The 24,798-nt window shown below is 39.4% G+C and overlaps 1 protein-coding gene across 1 annotated transcript in view; it reads right to left on the reverse strand.

Annotated features, from left to right (window-relative positions):
* The window catches only part of LOC105085263 (amine oxidase [flavin-containing] A), a 71,327-nt gene that overhangs the window by 24,958 nt on the left and 21,571 nt on the right, over positions 1 to 24,798 (reverse strand). Inside the window, exon 3 of the mRNA XM_010975502.3 lies at positions 19,504 to 19,641. Coding sequence (XP_010973804.2) covers positions 19,504 to 19,641 — 138 coding nt within the window. The remainder of the gene's footprint in view (positions 1 to 19,503; positions 19,642 to 24,798) is intronic.

A 24,798-nucleotide genomic window follows, 5' to 3' on the forward strand; every position in this document is an offset into this window, starting at 1 on the left:
TTAACTTATAGGAAATAATAGCCTTGAATATATTTCTACTTATAGAGAATAAATAAATAAATAAAGGTAGCTCATCCCAGTATCTAATGTTGATGCTACAATATTCTTAGCTCTTGACTTCCTATCTAATCTCTTTGGAAGGATGTTCCCACTAAGATGAGAGCAGGATGATGACATGGAAGACTGTCTTTGGACTACATACAGGACTGGAATAACAAAGTGGAATATCTCAAACTATGTATTAAGGTTCACACAAGCTAAATAAAGACTGGCTAGACTACAGATCATGCCCAAAGTCAAGAATCAAAATATTAGAAACTTGGAAGAGTAGGCATTAGCCATTTTTGGTTTTCTAGCATCCGTTCCCCTTTCCTAGGGGCACTTTGGTTTCTTCTAGGGGAAACAGTGGCTTCTCCTCTGTGGATATGTGTCCTGGGTACCATCTCCCATTACAGAAGGCAATGGGTTAGAGCCCATCCACCACCCTCGGCCAGGCTGTGAGCCTGTGATATGAGTTTAGCCAATCACACACTCTGACCCTGGAATGGGTCACCCAAGGACAGAAGAAAGTTGACTCTGGGATCTCCTTCGCCGTGGTAGCACACCAAGCAGATGCTTCCTGCTATAAAGACCATGGTGGTGGTTCCTGCCCCTACACTGCCAGAGTTCCTCTGATCTTTGCCCATTCTCAAGTGAGGCCCTTTTATCCTCCCACTGATTTTGTGGGCCCTCTGATATCCTTTCAGTAAATCCCCTCTTATTAGCCGAGTTGGTTTCTATTGCTTGGTACTAAGACCTCTAACAAAGACAGCTAATTACTAGCCACTATTTACTTCATTTCAATGGTGTGACAGGCACTGTGCTACTGTAAGGGGAGGGAAATCCTGAGGAAAAGAGAGTGGCTCTAGATTAGCTTCTAAGGTCTTATTTCCTGATTTAATTCCTTTTTCTTTAAAACATCTTGTAAATCTCCATAAGGTCAAAACACTGTCTGTTAATACAATTTTGCATGAGATTTTGATTTTATCGAAGAGAAACTACTCAAGATTTGTAGAAAGCCTACTGTGTGCACTGAATGATATTCAAGAGCTGTGTTGATTTTTTTTAAAGGGCTAAAGCAAAACTCCTGACCATCAAGGCAGGGACACAAGACATAGCATTTGCATTCATGTGCGCACACTTACAAACTCCAACTGAGAAAGAATATATGGCAGCGATTAAGTGACAATGAAGTAATTTTCCCTTCCATAGTAGCAAATTCAAATAACCTTGGCAGATTATGTGATCTGATTTCTTACCTGAAATGGCTATGTTGTAATGCTGCAATACAACTTTCTGAGACTCCAAATCCTTTATCATCACCACCACCATCACCACCATTGTTACTAACATTTATTAATATCTCTTTCCATGCTGGCACTGGCCTAAACTCTTCATATGCATTAGCTCATGTAATGCTCCCCCCAACCCTGTGGAGGCAAGACTATTAATATTCCCATTTTATAAACAAGGAAACTAAAGCCTAAGGGTATGAGCCAGAAAACAGCAGACCAGAAATTTCCTGTTCCTGAAGCCTTTGTTCATAAACATTAAGCTTTCAGGCCTCCTATACGGTTGAGGGAGTGTTGAGATAGTTTCATTCTAGAGACATCTTAAACTTCCCAACTAAAAGAGAATTTTGAAATGTGAAACTTCTAAATCTTCCACACATCTTCTATGTTTCTAAGGAATAAACACGGAGACTAAGAAGCTCTGGGGTATGTATGATGATTGCTGAGGAAATAGGGTCAACTTTGGAAAATGCTGAAGCATGTTCTAAGAGAAATTGCTATGGACACAAAAATAAGCTATCAAGAGGAGAGAGACTGGGGTCAAGTAATAGCTCACAGGCAGCCTTCAGAACAGCTGGCTCTTGTTATAATCCTTCCCTTAATTGAAATCAGGAAAAAAAAAATCTCCATTTTCCTCTGTAGGATGCACTTATACTCAAGTAATAGTCTCATACAAAACTGTTCTTTTCTTTGAAAAAATTTATTTAAAAAAACTTAAATATGCCCAATGATCTGGGGACATGAAATATTATAAATATAATTCAACAAAATACGTCCCAGATTCCTAACGAAGTTCTTTATAGGATGATGCCAACCAGAGTATGATTTCACACAACGTCCTAAAGACGCCATGGTCTGAGTCTTGATAAACACACAGAACTGGCAGGAGAGGTGACGAGTTCAGGGAGAGAGACGTGTCTAGCCTGGCAATCTTTTCTAGGAGTGGGAACCATGGAATATTTTAAAAGACAATCACAAAGGCCCACCATGACCTAAATTTTTATCCTGTTGACAGAGGCACCCAGGAATAAAGGGATTTCATTAGTTTCACTCTTAGCAGTTTGGGGATTCTCTGCTCTTATTGCACAGAAAATCTAAATTTGCTAAAGAAATGCATATATGTGGGAACAGGCACCTATCTCCTCCATTCCCACAAGCCCCCAGAAGGCTTATTTCCTCCATGGCCTGTATCTCAACTAGACAACTCAACGTGTGAATCCTAAAGCAGGGCAGTGGGAGGGCCTGGAGCTGGTTCTTGGCTGACTGAGAAGTGCTTGCCAGCGGACCTTTTCAGTCTCTTAAATGTGATTCTATAGTTTTCTCACAAAAGTGTCAGCTCCTTCTCAATCCGGAACCACTTCTCAGCAAGAAATACTTTTATGACCTAAGGGTGTGAGGCAGGATCTCTGGGAATACTTCTAAATGGCTGTTGCTCTTTGAAAATAAAAATAAAAATAAATCTGGAGTAAAGGTCAAGTTCATTTTGTGCCTATACTGTGAAACCTTCCTACCCTTCCAAACTGGCCTTTAATCTCTAAAGGAGAGCGTGTTTGACACAGAAGTTGTTGATGTTGAGTAGAACACAATGTCCCTGGAATTGGGCCCAGAATACTTAAGAATTGAGAAACCACATCCTCCATCTACCAGTGTTCATAATAAAGGGAAATTATCGCCAGGAGAGGACAGTTTTCTTTTTTAATTTATATATATTTTTTAATTTTTAAATTTCCTTGGATGCCTGCCCAATTAGGGCAGGGAGAGGGTGTTCTCAACACACTGATGTTACTGAACAAGCTAGTTTATTTTATTAAAATTTTGTTATGAAATATATCATTTATGATAAAAAATATATGTAAAGTTCAAAGAGGAATAATAGAAATGAACAACCATGTGCACACTATCCAGGTTGAGAAGGGTGATATCATCATAAATTTAGAAGTATGCCATGTGCTTCTCCCCGAGCATGTCCCGCTCCTCCCTTTGCACGAGAGGGAGCCACTAATGAATTTCGTGTTTACCATTCCTTTCCTTTTCTTCCATCACCCACGTATACATACCTAAACACACATTGTTTTGTTCTTCCTATTTCTGAGCCTTATATAAACAGACTAAAACACACCCTAGTGTCCATTCTGAAGCAGTGGAAACAAATAAACCATGAACACCACCAATCAACATGGATGTATTTTTAAAATGTGTTGGTGAAGAAAGCAAGTCAAAAAATACACAGAGTATGAGTCCATTTATATAAAGCTTGGAAATCGGAGAGGACAGTTTACAGCGCCCACATCATTCCTTATTGTTGGTCCTATAAGATAAGCCAGCAAGTAGCACTTACTGTTTGGGATGTTGGAGACTTTCACCTCCCTGTACTTTTATATTTTAGTTAAACAAAAGGAAATGAGTGTTTATTAAAGAGTATCATAAGCCATCGAGGAAAGCTGCCAAACATTTTTCTTTAATCATCTTGAAAATAAACAGATATGTTCTGGATTGATTTAGAAATATGTCTGCCCAACCCATACGAATTCCTTGGCACCCTTCTAGTCCCATTGTTTTGTAACAGGCCTCTAAAAGAAATCTTTTGGTGGTTTATTTTCTATAGTTCATAATAGTGCTTTAAATAAAGAAATTATCTAAAAAGAGATCCATTAAATAGGATCGTGTCGTATTAGTAATTTAAAAAAATCATTTTCTTCTTCTTTCCATGTGCCAAGCATTATACGTACTGCTACTCTACTTAGAAAAAGCTATCATAATCAACGTGGAGACATCTATCCTATCTTAATGTATTGGTTCTCCCAAGTGTCCACCTAGTTCCTCTGTTCTTTGAAAGACCCTCCCTTCTCTCACCTACTGACTCCCACAGGGTCCGATCTTCAGCCTTCCGCTGCCCACCCATTTCCCTGGGGAACTCATCCATCATCTGGATTTGTTATTATTATATTTGCACAGTGTCATGCTTTGCATTTTTCATGCCTCTGCTCCCTCTACCTCTCATACAACTTCAAGAGCTGGCAGCACATTCAAGTTCATGACCTGGTATTTCATCTTATTCTCGGTCCCCCCTCTCCTCTGGAAAAAGAACCATTAAACTCAGGTATAAACGATGCCATAAAAACAAGAATGAAAGGTTTCAAATGAATAATTACATCATCTTTCCCAGGGACTCTAGTTATGTACAGAAGTTACAAACAAAGTAATTAAGATAGAAACAATATGAGTTCTTCAGGAGGCTCTTGGGTAAGTACAGATGAAGGACAGGGCATTGAAAAAAATATTTTTCCTCTTTCACAAATGCCATTAACTCAGGAGAAATAGGCAGTTAGAAAAAAAAGATGAAAATATTATACTGTGAGGATGAGTGGCTGCTTTTCCTTAACAGCTTTAATAAGACATCATTCACATATTCTATAATCCATCCATTTGAAGTGTACAATTCAATGCTTTCTGGTATATTTACAGAGTTGTGAAACCATCACTACAGCTAATTTTCGAACATTTTCATTACCCCGAGAAGAAACTCTTCACTCATTAATAGTCACTCTCAGGGTGGAGGGTATAGCTCAAGTGGTATAGCTCAAGTGGTACAGCTCATGCATAGCATACACAAAGTCCTGGGTTCAATCCCCAGTACCGCCCCCAAAAATAAATAAATAAACAAACAAACAAACAAACAAACAAACAAACAAACCTAACTACCTCTCCCCCCAAAAAATAAAATTAAAAAATCAAATGTATAAAAAAAGTCACTCTCCATTCTCTCCCACCCCATTTTGAAGAACTGCCAAACTATTTTTCAAAGCAGCTGTCACCATTTTACATTCCCACCTGCAACATATGAGGGTTCCAGTATCTCCACATCCTTGCTAACACTCGCTATTGTCTGTCTTTTTGAGTATAGTCATCCTGGTGGATGCAAAGTGGTCTCCCATTGTGGTTTGGACTTGCATTTCCCTCATGACTAATGACAGCCTAAGTCAAATCAGGCTTGGTGAGTGGAAGGTCAGATTGTTGAGCCCATACATTGTCTCCATCCTTGGTGCCATGGCCACTTTGTATGTGGGCCCACTGAGCAAGTGCTAGTGGAAAGAGATGGTGTGATGGCTCTGTACTGTGTCAACTTGTTCAGGCTGAACTAGATTTCCCAGAGTTTTCTTTCCTATGTATTTCTTGTTAGGGCACTTCACAAGAGGAATTCTTAAGGGAAATTTAGAGAGTAAAAGTGAAGCAGCACTCATTTTGTAGTTCACACACATTGTTGCTGATTCTCATTACACAAGATAGGGGCTGGGCCTGCAACTACCTCCACCCTCTGGAATCCTCTAGCCGCTTCAACTCCTAGGCCAGGTGTATGTATTTAGCTCTGTGATGAAGGGTCCTGGCTTCTGCAAGACACTCACAGTGTCAAGATCAGAGGCAACAATGACTGACATGGGCTCCAGCTCATGCTTGTGGGTTCCAGCTTGTTCTTGCTTTCCCCCATCTTACATCTATCTTCCCTTCCTGACTGCCTGCACTTCAAGCTCCAGCATCAGATGCAAAGACAAGAGCCTTACAACAACTCCCACAATTAGTAAGGCCAAATCCTTATAATAAATCCTTTAGCAGTTTTGCTTATCTCACTGAACCTTGACTGATATAGGCTGATAATCCAAAGGATGGATCAACTTGTACCTGATTATTAAAGCTTCTCTGCAGCAGATGCCCAATGGTCAGCATTCACAGGGGACCCAGGGGCAACTCCAGCCAATAAGGGACATGGATAAATTATCTCAGCTTCTCTGTTCTTGGAGGGCGATTCTTTGGCACATTCCACACAGTTTCTCAGGGAAAACTCAGAGTAATTGAGCTTCAGTTGCCCACAGCTGTGACAACTCATTAATATACCCTTTATTAGCATTTATTCCCTTCCCTGGAGGTAGTTTATTTGGGAAGTGATGTCAGGTCTACTTTGGGGGCACAATCAACATTCTCAAGTCTGTTTTGGGGACAAAACAAGACAGCAATCCATCTTTCCTTCTGCACGACAAGGACAGCTAGATGTGCTGCCTGAAGTACTGTCTCTGGGACGATATGCCTTCATCACTGTCTGTGGGGGTCCCACGGAGGGGTACTGAAATGCAGTAGCCATCCACTTCCAGTTGACAACTGCAGAAGGTATATATCCTTCTGTAAACCAGGCCTGTGTTTTCATCCTCTCCCACTAACTACTTAGAGGGTACTGTCCTTGAGTTGTATGTATGAGTTGAGGGACAGGAACCAAAGCAGTAGAAGCAGTTATCTTTGGAGCCTGAACTATCTCTTGTTCATGCAGTTTATTTTTGCCTGCTGGACCTGCTCAGGTCTGGGCTCATCAATTTCATAATGCCATGCATGTCTAATTCGATACTTTGGCGAAGCAGATATTACCTCCATTCATGATGTGTGGTTTGAATCTATGACCACTTGGTGTTCCATGGTCAGTTATTCAGTTCCTACCAGGACACAGCTACAGGTCAGGAACTGCTTTCCAAATGAAGAGTGATTGTCAGTAGAAAAGGACATGCATGGCTTCACTCAAATCCTAAGAGGTTGCTGCTCCAATTCTCCTACTTGAAGTTACCAAAAGCTGCAGACACCATCTCAGTCTGCCATATTTCCAATATCACTGACTCTCCTGGATCATCAGGGCCAAATGGCAAAGCAGCTTACACTGGAACCATAACCTGCTGTATACTCTTCTTACTCTAAGCCTCATTCAAAACTGGTAGCTTTATGAATTAATAGGCAAATGTATTGGAGCAGTGGGCCTTGGTATGGTCCCATTGCTTCTGAAATCCAAAGAAGTCGACTGTCCTTTGTGACTCTTTCTAGCAGCTGGCCTGTACTTTGAACCAGGTCTTACCCATCTCCATCTAACTTATGTTGGGATCTAATTCCCATGAGTCTGAAGATGGTGAGGAGTGGTACAAGTAGATTCTGTGAGCGAATCAGCCTTATCTTGGGAGGTAACTACCCCAGGTACAGACAATGAAAGGCTTGTATGCAGGAAATGGCTGGTTCTGTCTTCTAAAGGGGGGATTTAGGGACTCAAAGTTCTCAGTCTTATTTGTACCTACTCAAATGTCCTAAATTCCAGGTTTCAAGTTTCTGTTCCATTGCCTCTGATTTAGCGTAAGAAACCTAGCAGGGGAGAACATTTAATTGGTATTCCAACTCTGCAACCTTTACACTCAGGTCCTTGGTTTGAATCCTCAACCATTTCTATTCCTTGACCCATTCAAGCTGCCACGGAGGCACTCTGATTTTCCGGGAGGGAAGAGTGTAGACATTCCAACCTTACACTACTACCAGTGTTCTTAATGGGATAGTCACAATTTTCAATTTCTCTTTTTCTCTGTTTATGCTCCCTAGGACCATCAGTAGACATCAAGCGATTCAATAATCCTTATAATGACTATTTTTGCCATAGCAATCAAATGTCAAAGCTCCTTGATTTTCCAATGCTTTGCCCTACCCATATACTTCAACCTACGTCATTGACAATGATAATTTATGACATTATAAAGCAACCATATACCATGCCTTGCCCATGCCCCATTTCCTCCTAGAAAGGAAGTTGTCCTTGTGTTCCTCAAATAGGTGAGCAACCCAATCACAGAATTCCTGGGTTTTCTGGGACTACTCTGGTACTAATTACCGTATCAGTTAGGATTCTAGCAAGAAATAGATGGCACATTCAAATTGGTAATCTAAGAGCTATTTAATAAAGGGACCACTTTCAAAAATATAGGCAAGGTACAGGAGGACCACAAATGACAGTGCAGGACTCCAGAACCACTAACAATGGGGCTGCTACATCTAGGCCTCAAGGGGAGAGGAGGCAAGACAGGAGATAAGGTTATTAAACCTGTAGACAAAAAAAGTTATGGGGAAAGGGCTACCCAGTGACCTTCAGTTGAGGGACATAGGTAGACGGTGGTACATTACATGGACAGAGGCAAGAGAATAGACATTCCAACCTTACACTACTACCAGTGCTCCATGTCCAAAACCAACCCAAAGCCACTGAACATGTGAGCCTGTTGCTTCCATCTACCCAGGTCAACTTCCCTGGGTAGAGAGTAGGGTGGAGAAGAATGGAGAGTGGATCTGAAGGTGCCAGTTCGAAGACTAAAAACACACTGCTGTCTTAAATGACACAAAGATGAAAACTAGCAATTCACTTCATTTTGCTCTGAATCCATCATATTGGCTGCCTAGACTCTATCAATTCTCATTTATATGCTTATTATTAGTATCTTAACTTTAAGATTTGTTACCAAAATTGGTATGCTCTTATCAAAACATAGAGACTCAAAATGCACCAGGGGTCTTCAGGTTCTACATCTGGAGGCTAGTAAAGTGCTATATTGAGATCCCTCGGATATTTTGAGCGATACAAACTCCTATAGAGAGTTTGGAGGAAAATATGCCTTATACCAAAGTCTATATATGTTGATATTGGTGTCTAATGTGTCTAATACATGAGTGGAATAGCTGAGACATTAGAGGATAGGTGGACAGACCCTTTTAAGAACTTTTTCTTTGGGGACCTAGAGTTTTTAGGGAAAGGTACTGTTAACAGATTTGATCTAGAAACATCAGTATCACTATCTCTAGACAGACTGAAGGGGCTTTGGTTTCTGTAGAGTAGGGGTTCTCATCCAAGAGTGATTTTGCTCTACAGGTTATATTTAGCCGTGTCTGGAGACAGTTTTGGATGTCACAACTGGGTGGGGGCTGCTGGTAGATATCCCACAATGTGCAGGACAGCCCCTGACAACAAAGAATTATTCAGTTCTAAAAGTCAGTAGTGCCTGGGTTGAGAAACCTTGCTGTAGAGTAATACACAAATGTGAGTGAATATCATCAACTTTTCTGGAACCCAACACTTTCCATTTGCAAGATTCCTGGATTTGTAGCAGAGTTGCCTCGGAATGACTCAGGGTGTAGTGTATAGGGATCCCGCCATTAGACCTACTAAATCAGGCGGTGTGGCCAGGCTATCTATATTTTTAACAAATCTTGGGTAATTCTAATGTTCACTAAAGCTTGGGTATTATCCCATTACAGTGTTTGTGTAAAATTTCTAATTAATTTAGCTATGCATGTTGTCAAATTATATGAATGAAGTAAAAATAATTTTAAAATACCTAATCTCATAAACCATTTCTTTTCAATCCTTATTTTTATTAAACTTAAAAAATACTAAAGGAAATGATGATTTCTGTTATGGTTGTCCATTTACTTCATTAAGATTTATTTCCTCTTAAACTTTTTTCTTAAAAAATCATTTAGTCGTTTTAGTCTCCTTCCTTATATCTTTGGTTTTATGATGCCTGGATTCCATGTCTGATTTCTCTTGCTTTTCACTGCTCTAAGGTAAAAATCTTGTGATCGTAAGTGAGATGCATTGTAAGGTAATAAATCTGGGCTGCTTTTGATAAATTTAGCAAGTTCACTATGTCTCTGAAGATATTCAGAGGTCCACATTACATGTGTAATTAAATTTCTAACATATATGCAGACCTTGTTTTATTGTGCTTCACTTTACTGCACATCACAGATACTGTGTTTTTTTTTTTTTCACAAACAGAAGGTTTGTGGCAAACCTGGGTTGTCAGATGATAGTTAGCATTTTAGGCAAAAAAAAGTATTTCTAAATTAAGGTATATACGTTGTTTTTTTTAAGACATAATGCTCTTGCACATTTAAGACTACAACATAGTGTAACCATAACTTTTATGTGCACTGGGAAACAAACTCGTGTGATTCTCTTTATTGTGATACTCGCTTTATGGCAGTGGTCTAGAACCGAACCCACAATATCTCCGAGGTACGTCTGTGTATGTGTGTGTGTGCGTATGTGTGTGCATATCAAATTTGTTTAAATCCATCTGGTAGCTGGCAGAGACAGAACCAGAGTTCATGTCTCCATGCTTTTGATTCAGACTCCCCTGGCCCCTTCCTCTGTGCCTCAGTCTCCCTGTCAGAAAGATTGGACCCGCAGTGCCACTGAGCTGGGGCCTCCATTGAGAGTCTATTAGGATGTGCTTCTCGGCCCGGAGGCTGTAGGCATGAGTGAACACTGATCTGAGAGACACATGGACACAAAGATCTCACCCCGCTGCCTAGGCTGGAAAGCACTTCAGCTTGCCCTGACAGACTAGAGCACTTTGTTCATTGCTTTTGGCACTTTTCCATTTTCCACGATGTATTAGACTGAATTAAGTACATGTCTTACCTTCCGGACTAGTCTCAATGCACCTGAGAAGAAGGACTATACCTCACACGTGTTTATATCTCCTACACTGCCTTGTAAATAGCAAGGTTCTAAGAAATGTTTGTTAAATGAAGGAATAAAGGGGGGAGTGGAATTCTTGCTTTCTTAAAGCCCATCTCCTATCACATCTAGCTCTCCCAGGCCCCAGAAAGTGTCCAGTCTCTTTCCACACAAGTGACTCCCTCTTTTTCCACCTCAGACAAGACCTTCTAGTGAATGTCAATTTTGCACTGATTTTTAATTATCAATTCCAAATGCATACCCTGTCTAAAATAGCCACAATCAATCTTACCATCAAATTTACTAGAACTGACTTAGTATAAGGTGCTGAAGGGAAGAGAAAGATGGGAGACTCACTTTCTTAGGGAACCTAAATCCCTAAAAACATTTCCTATGTTAGCATTTCTCATGCTGATCTTTATGGATATAATATGAAAACAAAGTCCATGGTCATAAATCTGGGGAATCCTGACTTACAGTTAAACAACTTTTTTTTTAACTGCCTGTCCTCATAAGACTCCTAATTTGCTAATGGACATCTTGGCTCTCAAAGATAGAATATGGAGCACTTCCAAAATTTATCTAAGCAACAAATCACCTATTTTGCAAAGCACTGTGGGGATTAATATTGCTTGGAAAATATTCCCTTAGGCATGCTTTCTTCGTATTCTGGCTGGCACTGGTAGGGCCCTGAGAGAACACAGGAAAACACAGGCTACAAAGAAGACCTACAATTACCAGAATATTTATTTTCCAAATGCTACAGATGGGAATATATTCGCATGCATACCTCTCCTGCACAAAAGGGGACAGCATCCCACAACACTGAGTCAAATAGGAGAAATAAAGGGAAACCACTTGTACATCTAGTTAAAACTGCAAGTGCTCTGTGCTGAGTCTTGGGTCTGGGCCTCTGCCCCTTGGAAGATAGCAGTATAGAGAGAAAGTACATCAGAGCAGGTTGAGAGGGTCAAGGGCAAAGCAGAGCTTCTTGCCAGACAGGCTGTTAACTGAGAGCGTTCACTTTGTATATCCCAGTGACCAAGTAGATGCAGTCCTGCCCCTCTACTGGATGGAGTGACCTCAGTGATGGCTCCAGCGAGCATGATGGGAGAGATGTGATGAGGGCTTTCAGTGGGAGGGAAGGCGGACCAGGAGCCATCAGATTCTTAGCACAATCTTCCCAACATTTGGACATCAGAAAAGTATTTTTTTTAATCTACAGATTAGAGGAACGTCACAGAAACTTAGGACTTCTTTGGTGGGTGTCCAAATAATTATGTAAATGAGTTAGTGACTGCACCCACATCTGTGCCCAGGGTCTACATTTATCACCTGCTGCTGGTCAGCCAGTGTAAGCCAATAGTGATTTCTTCCCATGTCTCTAAAGCCTGATTTTTTTTTTCAGAGACGTTTATCTGCTGGAAACTAGGCCACTGGGTACTTCGGCAAACACACAAAATTAAATCTCAGCCTGAGGTTCTCTGTGTATCATTCGAGTCTGACAAATTACAGGAGAGCCATGGGAATGAAAGGAAATGGACTAAAAGTTTGGTCATTGTTTTCTTTGTTTGAAAAACCTGAGATGAGAAAAGTCTTTTAAATGAAAAGGACTCAGTTCAGCAGCTTTTGGGATCGAACTGTTCATTACATTTAACTATAATTAACACTCAAATTTTCTGTGATTCCACCTAGAATTTTCTTCTTCTAGTTGCACTAAACCCAAGCAGGAGGCAAAAAACAAAATGAAGTGCTACGAAAACAATACTGGGCTGTTCAAATATAAAGTGGCAACATTATTACCATTATTTGTCTCTTTTCAGTTCCAAGTTCTGTTTGCTCAGGTTAATTATCAACTAGGCTTTCACAGGTCTGTCTCTCTCTCATTTCCGTAGGACCTTGAACCAAATACTTGCATTCTTACAACTTTCTCCTGTCTCTAAAGTGAGGATACGTGTCACTTACTAAAACTCTAAAACCCACTAGTTTTCAAAAGGTATTCATTCACTGAGTTTTCACAAGTGAAACCGCTTGAGTCCACACTTGAGACAGAGGGCTATAAGCAGCATCAATCCTGTTAAGTAGCAGAACAAGGCAATGACAGAAAAGACTCAGTGGGTCAGTGGGACAGTAGAACTTCCCTTCTTCAGGAGATTCAGAATGGACAAGATATGGGCACTGAAACCCAACAGGACCCTGTGGGGCCCTCCAGGGTACAAATCCTTTCCATGCCCCCCTGTTTCTTGTTTGTAGGAAATGGGCTTCATTCAGCCTCCTAGACCTTCCCCGAGTTCCAAAGGGCAGATTCAAACAGTTGCTAACCAGGGAGGGGAGGGAACGCAGAAACAAGGGAGGAGCAGTCAAGAAACAATAGTGCAGCAGTTAAAGCCAGGTCCTGGTTCCTCCTCCAGGACTATACACAACAATATCTTTGAGTTCTGCTCAGGAACTATGGCTCCACCCAGGTGGAGGATGGTAACTTCAGGCTGAGCCCAAGATTCCTGGAGAACCGCCCTGTGACCTCCCCACCAACCAGTCAGAAGAAAATCACCACCCTGCTGGCCTCACCCCAAATTTTGCCTTGAAAAACTTCTCCCAGAAAACCATCAGAGAATTCAAGTGTTTTTTCTGAGCACGAGCCACCCACCTGTTCTCCTTGCTTGGCCCTGTAATAAACCTTTCTCTGCTCCAAACTCTAATGTTTCGGTTTGTTTGGCCTCACTGTGCCTCAGGCACATGAACTTGAGTTCAGTAACAGATTCATAGAACATCAGAGGGTTTTTAAGATTTCAACTATTAGAAGACCACTCTGCAAAAGTTTCAAAATTCAGGAGCAGTGATTAAGCCTTTGGGTTGGGGTATTTGGGTGTGTACTCTGGGGTGGCAGCAGGGGCTATAAGAGTGGGGCAATGGGGAGGAAATAGAAAGCAAGGAGAGGGGAGGGAAGGGGAGCTATGACCCTCAAACTGGCAACTACATTCTAACCTGAAAGTTCTGAACCTCCAGGAGTTGGGTTATCACAGAGACCAGAGCACTTTTTCTTGAGGAAGCTGCTTACTGTAATGTTTCACTCAATTCACAAGGTTCTTTTTGCCATTAACCAAAAGGCCAAGGCCCCACTTGAGGAAGTGACAGAAAAGCTTCACAGCCTTAGTGATAGAAATCCTTTGTGTCTGATCTAACCCCTTTTCTGTGTTGCCAGGGAAGGCCAGTCCAAGACAGGAGGCATCTCTAGAGTACTTCTCAATGAATGGCCAGAAAATGATTTCTATCGTGAATTGCTTTCTATTAAAAATGAAAGAAAGGAAGATGAAAGGAGTTCCGTGGATGTACCATGGGACAATGTGAATGTACTTAATGTCACTGAACTGTACACCTAAGTCTGGTTAAGAGGGTAAATTTTATGTTATGTGTATTTTACCACAATTCAAAAAAAAAAATAAGTGAAAGGAAAAAAATCTAATAATTAACCTGACTTTGTTATATACTGGGCTGCCACTTCAACTGACTAGAAACTTTAATCTCTAAAACTTAAATCTGAGATATAGCCCTAAAAGTTTACAGGGAGAAAAAAGGAGCCTCTGAGAGAAAAAGGCTAATTCTGACCTAGCTTTCTAAGCAGTACAAGGTTTGAAGAGTAATTTCTGTCATTAAGCTTTCCTTACACCCACAAGAAGTAAATGCAGTCTTTTACACCTGGAGAGGATGAAAGAGAATGGAAGTTACTAACAACTATTTTTTACAATTTATGTCCATGTATCTTTATACTGAACACTGGATAGATCCAAGTGAAAATATGTAAACATTTTTAGTCTCTCTACTTTTAAAATCCTATGTATAATTGTAACTTAGAGAAGAAAGTAAATAATCCTTCTGCCTTACTTCATTTCTATGACCAAGACAGAATTTCTTATCATGAACACACACCCATTATCACTTGCCTGCCGACCGTCTTTTTTTCATCTGCTTTGATTTATACAAATTACTTTCAATCCTCTTTTCATCTTTTTTAAATCAGGTAGAGTATAATGGTATAAAATAAAATACTCTTATCTCAATCATACGTTGACTAATAAGTCTACATAAGTCACTTTTGAAAAAGAACATAGAACCAACAATTACCAAACCATGCCCCAGACCTCTAGCCTTCGTATTTTAACACAATAATAGAATCCATCTTCTTTATCCTGCTGAGCCTAACTTGGGGGACCTGGGGGTTTCTTAGGAGTCAGGTGGTCACTGAAGGCCAGAGGGGGACCAGATCTATAGCTCAGGGTACAAGAGAAGAGGCCACCTTCGTGAACAGTGCCACATATGACTACTAGGCACACCCACTCCCCACCAACCCTTGGAGTCCACAGGAGCCCTTACTACCAAACTGGCATCTTAGGACTCCAAAGCCTGTTAGGGTAAGGTGATTTTTGTCTATCTTGAAGCAGCTTATTAACGGGGTTCACAAGTTAACTCTCTGCCCATGGAATAAGGAAACATGTGATGTAACCCACAGAACCTGGGCTCAAGAGCTGGAAAGCCTCACTTTGGCTCCTAAACTCTCTGAGCCTCAGTTTTCTCATCTGTAAGCTGGGAAAATAATGCACATTACCTCACAGGATCATTGAGAAGCACAAATGAGGTAACACAGGTACTGATACATTACAGATGGAAGGCAACACTGATGCCTGGAGTCAGGAGGGATGAACTTTGGTGATTAAAAGAAAGGAGGCAAAGACAGGACAATCAACATATCTACAAGAGCCAAGAGCCGAACGCCTCTGGCTTCCCGAGTTTCCTGACAAGGGTTGAAAGTGAAAGTAACTTCCTTTGAAGACAAAAGAAAATACTCCTGTGAGCTGGTATGGAAAAGTATTAGAAGCAGCTTAAAAATATATGTCCCTAATCCAAAAGAAACACCCTATTATGAGCACAGGGTCAAAGACACAGTTTTATCTGGCAAGTATTAAGACCAACTAACAAAAATACCTCCTGTGCTTTCAACACAGCCTACCGGCTAAAACAAAGTTCACCTCTTAGCAGTAACAACAAAAAAAATTACTTAGTATTCCAGAACACACACGTTCTGAAAAGCCTTTGATTTCAGTCATTGGCATAGAAACCTGGAGTAAGTGGCTGTGGGAAGAACAGAACCAATACCAGGAAAAATTGCTTGCGAAGCTGTTACTATCAGGAAAGCCTACGTTGTTTTAAATAACTCTTTATCACACTATTCTCTAAAAACAAATGTGTGGTATTTATTTATAGTCTCTGTTTTTATTTAGAGAGAATGTGAAAAGCAGGGAGAAAGTGAGAATGCATGAAAATGTCAATTTCTGCTTTAAAGCAGAACGCAAAATGCCTTGCTCCATCTCTGGGCTCGTTCTCCCTCTTGACACCCTACCTGCATTATTGTGATCTGGAGGAACCCAGGGAAGGCAAAAAAAAAAAAAAAAAAAAAAAAAAAGAATCAAGCACTTCTTCATCTCTAAGACCTGGCATTGCAAAATTTAACAGAAAAGCCTCCACAACTCATTGAAATTAATTCATAAAACAATCGTAATGACAGTGTGTCTTCTTGACAAATGCAAGTAATCAATCAACCCCAGAAACATTCAAATCCACCTGCTTCCTTTATACCCTCCAAAAGAAAAGAATCGATAAAGAGAACGTTTTAAACATACCTAGCTGATACCACTTCAAAGCCACCTTTCAGGTTAAAGACTACATGATTAATTTATATTAATTTCACAAATCAGATATGATCTCCCAAATAAAGTTGTATCAAATTCACAACATTCATAAAACCTGTTCACTATAGGAACCTATTATATGAGAATCAGGATCTACTAAACCAGAATTAGAATAGAGATGCTATTCACAAGAGCCATGAAGGACACAGGCAGAAATGTTCACTAGTGTTATTTATTTACCGTTATTGCTTACTTATCTCTTCTCTTTAGACGGCAGTCTCCATGTGAGCAGATCATGTAGCCACCACTGCATTTCCATCCAAGAACAATATCTGGTACAGAGTAGACAGCCTAGTATTTACTTATTGAACCAATAAATAAGTTTGGCATAACCATGGGAACCTTCTAAAAGTGAAGCAGATAGACTTAGTCTCTTGGGGAAGAAAAGGGGTAGAAAACACCACTGAACCCAGTGCTCAGCTTGGAGGCTCAGGCTTAGAACTTCACATTTTCACGTCAAAATTTGCCCTGTAAACACAATCTAGTGAAGGTCAAGAATAGGTCTTTGGTGAATACTGAAAAACCACCCTAGAGTAGGTTGAAGCTGGACAGAAAAAACAATTGAGGCGTTCTTTAAGGCTGCACATTGGGAAAATGTAAGAGCTGAAACAGTCTGGATCATAGAGAATACGGCTTGGTGTAACTAGACGGCGGCAATCTTCCAGTGACTCATTTCACTTCCACTTCATTTCAGTGTTATTTACCAAAGAGAATACACTGCATTAGATTGTCGAAGCTGGGGCTGTCATGAGAGCTGATGCAGAGTGTCACAAAGACAATTTGCATTATTAACCCAATACACTATCATGCTGGGAAAAAGTCCATTTTTTCCCCTAGAAGTGAACAGAACAGTGAGAGTTGGGATCTTTTCTTTTTTTAAGTTTCAACTTTTTTAATGGAGGTACCGGGGATTGAACCTAGGACCTCGTGAATGCTAAGCACATGCTCTACCACTGAGCTATACTCCTACCCCCAAGATATTCTTAAATCAGCGGAATTATTTGTTGCTATACAGTTTATTACTAATCTTACCTGGAATAGTTAAATGAACATCTTCCTGCTTTTCCCCTAATCTGGCCTCCTCATTTTATAGTTTCCTGCTCATTATAAAAACATCCACTACACTGAGTATTTCTCTTTGCAGAAATGACATGATTTATTAGAAACACTAGCAGAAAGGCATTCACTCAGATAAAGTAAATTAACCTCTAACTGACTCACTACTTTTTTACCTTAACATTGCTATCTACCTTGGGTGAAAATATGTGTTCTTTGGCAGGTTAAAGTATGTGAGAGGATGATTTAATGGTATTTCTAGTCTCCATCTTTTCTTTAGATGAGATTGTCTTAAATGAAAAGAACAGTGTCTAGCATCTTAAATATATTTTTTATTTGTAAGTAAGTCCGAAAGTTCACGAAGAGCATGCATGTGGGGTTAGGCAGACCGTTACAGCTTTGTTAAATCACTTTACCTCTCAACCTCAGTTTCCTCATCTATAAAATGGGAATAATCGTGCCTGCCTAGCAAGGTAGGTATAAGGATTTAATGAGTTCATGCATAAAAAGTACTTAGCTGTATATTGTGAGCCTGCAGGGAAAATAAAAATATCTCAGAACCTGAATGTTAGGAAGGAGGAGATTATAAGCATAAGTCAGCTCAGAATCCAGGATAATCATCAGACTCATTTGTTTCCCAGAGGGACTAGAGAGTGAATTTACACGACTATTTAATTAGCAGTTGAGTGCAAAGGATTTGGTATCTCTCCCTACATTAAATATGCTAATATCTGTAAAAGTACTCAACAAATGATAGTTGCTATTATTCTTACCGTTGTTATTACTTACTAGTCCAGGTAAACACCACGCCGTGCAGAGAAGAGAAAGTGGGGAGGCAAAGGAGTTTTTCCCTTTTGATCATGGCCTATTGAAGCCAGCATTCATAAACACTGTATACTTTTGTATACTTTCTTCATTCCTCCCTTGATCTCTGAACCCAGTTTTTCTAAAGGCTACTTACTGGTTTGTTTTTTCATGTATCTCACTGCCAGACTGTCCCAAGCATCCCAAACCATCCCAAACTGTCTGTCAGACTTTCCCAAGAATCCTGATCTCCCTGATTGGGCACTGGTGTGCATATGCCTCAAATATCCTTAATTCCCATCTCTGAAAGGCCCTGACGATGCCAGAGCCATATGATTGCTGGGGTAGAGTGCAGGGTGAGATGTCTGTTGAGAAGTGATGTGGTTACTGGGATGGGAATCCTGGCATTAGAATGAGTAAAGGAGCCCTGCTCTATCGACGCTAGTTCCAGGAAGTGGGCTGCAGGGTCAGATCAGAAACTTGATTTCTCAAGGCCCATTTCCAGATTCCAGCTGCTCCATGTTTGGCTTCAGTAAGAAAGAATAACACTGGCAACAGCTGCTGTTTTTTTGAGTGGGTATCAGCACTCAGAGTTTAAACAATCTCTTGTTTAAACAGTAGGAAACTGCATCACCGAGCTAGACTTCCCAAGAGTCATGGCTAGGTTACAGAGGAAATTACCAAAGTGTGCAAAGAAATGTCAGTTAAGAATGGGGATGAAAAACCCATTCCGAGTCTTAAGAAGTGACCTCAAACTACTGTGGTCCTCGGGGCCTTGGAATGGCCTTATAGGTGCCTCAGGGACTGCCTGGGCTGTGTGTGTGTGTTTGTGTGTGTGTGTGTGTGAGTGTGCATCACAGGTGCCTCCTGCCTGGGCTGTGTGTGTGTGTGTCTGTGAGTGTGCATCACAGGTGCCTCCTGCCCTCAGAGGGAGTAGGGGTGGGAAACTAAGAGTTCTACTCCACTTAGACTCCACTTAGACTAGGGGTGAGGGTATAGCCTTCACGGACCGCAGCAGGTGACATAAAGGAGGACCAAGCAGAAACATGACCATTTGCACTGATTCCAGGAGTCCACAGGGAATTTTTTTTAAAAGAAGAAGGAAAAAAAAAAAAGACAAGAAAGGTAGAATACCACCTGAAAGCAGAGTCTGCTTTTCTGATTGCTTTGAAAAAAAAAAAAACCAACTAAAAACAAAAGCAAATGTTTTCCCAAATAAAATGCTCTCCCACTAGTCACTTGAGTAAAACCTCAGGCTTACCTTGACATATTGAACAAGACGCTCATTTACATTAATCTTGTAAGTTTCTAAACCCAGTTCCTTAGATAACCGTAAGATTCTGTTCTGGGTCGGTCCCACATAAGCCCCGCCAACATCTACGTAATCAACGTTTTCATTCTGTAGAAAGAGAAAAGGTAGCCGGAAGACTTAAGTTAGAACTTGAAAAAAATGTTTCTATGTCTTATTAAAAATAACTTTATTTTTTTTTCACAATTTAAATGTGCCTTCTCTCTTATATACAGTACAACTGAAAATAGCAATCCTTTCTCCTCCACTCAAGAACTGGGCACAACCCTGTATCACTTGTCTAGATCCTTTTCAAAGCATTTAGGTTATTATCTATGCTTTTCTTTGGAGTTGTTGCTGGAGGAGCCACCCAGAGATTTATTAAGCCTAACTCTGATTTCCAGCAGATGACATCTTCAATCAGCCCACACTGGTGGGCTCCCGATGCTATTTCATTATTTTTTTATTGAAGTATAGTCAGTTTACAATGTTGTGTCAATTTCTGGTGTGCAGCACAATGCTTGTCATACATGAATGTACATATATTCATTTTCATACTGATGCTATTTTAAAAACACTTGCAGGGAAGAATACATCAAAGGAAAAGAGTACAAAAAGGTCTAAAAAGATTCATATACCTAAAAAAAATTATACATATGCAAACCTTTCATAAACTGAAATTGACTTTCCCCTTCTTAAATACAGTTTACATTTCCCCTGGCTTTTTCAGCAACACATTTCCCATGATTTAATCAATAAATTGAATACTGGTGACTCTTCTCTGTGTATGTAATAATTTCTTATGGGTCTGTTTCTATTTTGCTGTTTATACCAGTTCTAACTTATGTTGCCTTTTCTCCTTGTTTGACTGGTTATTTTCTATTGTGTGCCACTCATTGAATTTGAGAAAGTATAGAAATAATCTGAATCCTGGGAGGATTATATCTTTCTCAGAGAGGATTTATGTCTGCTTCTGCCCAGCACCTGGGGACGCTAACAATACTAGATAACTTTATTGCATTTTCTGTGCCTGAGATAATTTGAGGCTGGGTTGACATGCAAACGTGGCCTCGACCTTTCGCTGTTCACCCCTAGTGCTAGGACACGGTACAAAACACTCAAAGCACAAGGAGTTTACCACCACCTCCCTCCATATCCACACACTTTGGTGAGCTCTGGACTTGACCTTCAGTTGCCCAAGCTTTGTTAAGACTTTTGAAAGTACTACTCAGCCTCTCACTTGCTTCAGTGGTCAGCAAACTCCCACCTCCCCACCCCCGGAGGAAAAGCAGGTCAGTCTTTTCTGGATGTTGCCTCAGTCTTGATTCTTCACTACTTCACTTATGAGCTCTCAGATGCTTTGGAGGGGAGTGCGTGTGTGTGTGTGTGTGTGTGTGTGTGTGTGTGTGTGTGTGTGTGAAGGTTGATTGTCTAGAATTATACAGCCTTGACTTTGTGGGGTAATCTAACCTGATATTATTTTTCTACTGCAGGATATGCCTTGCTAACATTTTGTTTAGGATTTTTGTATCTGTGTTCATAAGTGAGACTGAGATTGGACTGTGATTCTCCTTTCTTCTACAGCCCTTGTCTGTTTTTTTAATACTAAAGTATTGCTAATCTCATGACTTAGTGATCAGTTTCCTCTATTCTCTAGAAGGGTTCATTTATTAACAACATGATCTATTCTTTGAGCATTACGTAGAACACACCTGTAGAGCCATCTAGGCTTAGTACTATCATTGTGGGAAAATTTTAAAGTACAGATTCAATTTCTTTAAAGGCTAAAGTGCTACTCATATTTTCTACTTCTTCTTAAATCAGTGTTAATTGGTAAATTATTTTTTTTTGTAATACACACATTTCATGTTTCAAAACTATTGTTTTAAAGTTCACGACATCTTTTCATTTACTTATTCTTTATTGCATCAGTAGTTATATCTCCATTTTCATCCCTTATATTGTTTATTTTTTATTGTCTGAGATGTCTTTTTTTCTTGAAAAATCTTATCAGAAACTTGTTTATTTTTAAAAGTCTCTTCAAAGAATCATTGTTTCATTGATCTCCTTTATTGAGCATTTATTCTCTGTATCATTGATTTACGATCTTTTTTTCTTCTCTTTGGATTTATTAAACTCAATTTTCTAGTTCCTTGCATGCTTAGCTTATCCATATTAAGCCTTTTTGTTCTTTTCTAATAGAAAAATTTAGGCTATAAATCTTCCTCTAATATTATTTTAGCTACATCCATGACTTTATTTTAGTACTTCCATTATTGAGCAGTTTTAAGTATTTTCAAATTTCCATTACAATTTCTGTCTAAATCCCATGTTTCTAAAAGTTTTGTTGTGTTTTAATTTCTACAACTGGACTTTTTAAAAGTTATCTTTCTGATAACTGCATTGTGGTCAAAGAATATGGATTATATGATATGAATCCTTGAGGGTCACTTATGACCTAGTACATGGTTGATTTTTCAAAGATTTTCCATTTCTGCTTGAAAAGAACATGTAGTCTTATGTTAAGTAATATGCATGTTTTATACATGTCTATCAGAAAAAGATCATTTGTGCTCAGCCTTTTTGTTTGCTTCATTTATTATTAACTTAGTAAAGTATGTTAAAAACTCCCTATTCTACTGGGCACTTATCTTTGATTCCCATCAATTTTTGCTTTGTATTTTGAGGCTACATTATTTAGTACATACAAGTTTAGAATTGTTCTAAACAATTTTAGAGTTGTACAATTCTAAACCAGAGTTGACCCAGTTTCTGGGTCCTTTATCATTGTGTATTAATACTTACTTCAATGAAACATTTTTTTATTTAAAGTTTATTTTGTCTGATATTAATATAATTAAAACAGCTTAGGTTATTATTTGTATTCTATCTTTCAGTTAGAATTTTCTTTATTCTGACATTTTCCCCTCTTTCAGTTGACAAGTTTAGCCCACTTATATTTATTATTTCATTTAAAATGTCTTAACTTTACTTATTTTATTGTGGCTTTCCATTTGCCCCACTTTAACAGTTTCCTCTCTGATTTCTTTCCTTCTTTTGGATTAAGGTTTTCTTCTTTTTCTTTTTAATTAAGTTTTTTCTTCCACTTGTTTGGAAGTCATACAGTCATACCTATATTTTTAGACATTTTCTTAGCTGTCTTAACATGCATACTTAGTACAGTCTAAAGTTTATCAATATCTTATCTTTCTACTGAAAAATACAAAAACCTTCATGCATCAACTGTGATCATCCTTCTAATCTGTAAACCATAAAAGTACTTTGTTTTAGGTTCATTTGTCTCCCTACGAATTTGACATTATTTTGTTTTATTCTGTTGAGGTTGAATTTTATTTAAATATTTACCAATATCTTTGCTCACTGTCCCCTCTTGAATCTCAGACTTTTATTTGTTATCACTTTCCTTCTTCTTAAAACACATCCTTTGTAATTTCCTCCAATCTGAGTCCTAAACTCTTTATTTTTGTCAGTCTGATAAAAAGATAGTTCTAGCAAGTAACAAATTCTAGTTACTTTCTCTCTCGCAGAACAGTGATATTATTTATTTCCCTAGCTTCTGGCATCTATTTTTTACTGTTGAAGAGTCACTCATAAGTCTAATTGTTGATTTTTTTCTGAGTATTTATGATTTGCTTTTTTTTATTTCTAAAAAAATTTGCTTTTGAGATCTCTTTTCTTTGGTAAACTGCAGCTTCTCTGTGTCTGGGTGAGAATTTCTTTTCATTTATCATGCTGTGGACCTGTTAGACTTCCTGGTGTCTTCCAACAATGCCAGAAAATCCTCAGCCATTATTTTCTTTATACCATCATAACACTACCTTCTATGTCTTAGCTGCCCCTGCCCTTGCCCCCTACAACGTTATTTTCCAATCTTTATCTCTGAACAGCGTTCTACATACTTTCTTCACATCTAGTTCACTCACTCACTTCATCTGTGTCAAAGATACTGTTTAACCCACCCCTGAGTTTTTTCATTTTAACTAGTACATTTTCATTTCTAGAAATTAGTTTTCAAACTATATGATTATTTCTTTAGTTTCGTTTCCCTGCTCCGAGTTTCAAGCACTACTTTTCTTTAGAACATGCTAAACAGTAATTTTTTATTCCATGTATAATTCAACTGTTAGAAAATCTTCCTGGGTCATTTTTTTTCTGCTTATCCTCTTTTGGTGCCTTGTTTCTTTGTATGCTATCATTTTTGACTGTGAGCTGTTTATTTCCCTTAGAACTTTCTCTGTGTAAGTTATTTGAGGCCTGGGTGGAAAATATTTGAGTCTGTTTCTGCCAGCCACCTTGGCACTGTAAACTAAATATTCTGCCTAAGGTTTTTCATACATATAGGTAGTGTAAATTTAGACAGAAGCCATGGATGAAGACAAACTTTATTTTTCTCTCTTTCTGAATGGTAAGGTTTATTTCTCTTTCACTGTAATGTACAGGGTATAGCACTAGGGATTCCAATTTGAAGTACTTCTTATTAAAATTCCCTACCTTCAACAGGTTCTGGATTTTATCTCCTATTCCTTGCATGCCATACAGCCATTACATTGGTATGGCAAAGTCTTTGGGGTTCAGCAGGCATTCAAGGCGAAAGTCAAATTTTGAGTTCATTTAATTCCTAGGCTTCCTGTTGTTACTTTGCTTTGGGGACTCATTTGTTCATTCAACATCTATATTTTGAGCTGCTACAAGGTACCAGGTACTGTTCAAGGAGCTTCTGCTATATCAGTGGACAAAACAGAGAGCCCTGCTCTCAAGGAGCTTTCATGCAACAGGAAGCGACAGAAAATGAATCACAAACATAATAAGTATCTTAGAAGTTGATAACAATGAAAAAGAAAAAAACTAGAGTGGGACAAGGCAGACTGCAGAGGAGAGAAGGAAAGATTTCAACTTAAAAGACAAGGGACATGCAGGCCTCCTTGAAAAGGTGGTATTTACGTCAAGACTTGAAGGAGGTGAGGGAGTTATCCATATGCGTATCTGAGACAAGAGCATTCCTGGCAGAAAGAAGAACCAGTGCAAAGATTCTAAGGCAGAAGTGTGCCTGGTGTGTTCAAGAAACACGGGCCAGAGTGGCTAGAACTGAGTAAGCAAGGAAAAGAGAATTGGAGATGAGGTTAGAGAAGTCACGAGGTTGGGGGGTGGGGTGCAGATCATGGAAAGTCTCACAAAGCATTGTAAGGACACTGGCTTTTACCCTGAGTGAGAAGGGGAGCCTTTGGAAGGTTTTGAGCAGAGAAGTGC

This window comes from Camelus dromedarius, chromosome X (assembly GCF_036321535.1).
Source record: "Camelus dromedarius isolate mCamDro1 chromosome X, mCamDro1.pat, whole genome shotgun sequence".
Lineage (NCBI taxonomy): Eukaryota > Metazoa > Chordata > Mammalia > Artiodactyla > Camelidae > Camelus > Camelus dromedarius.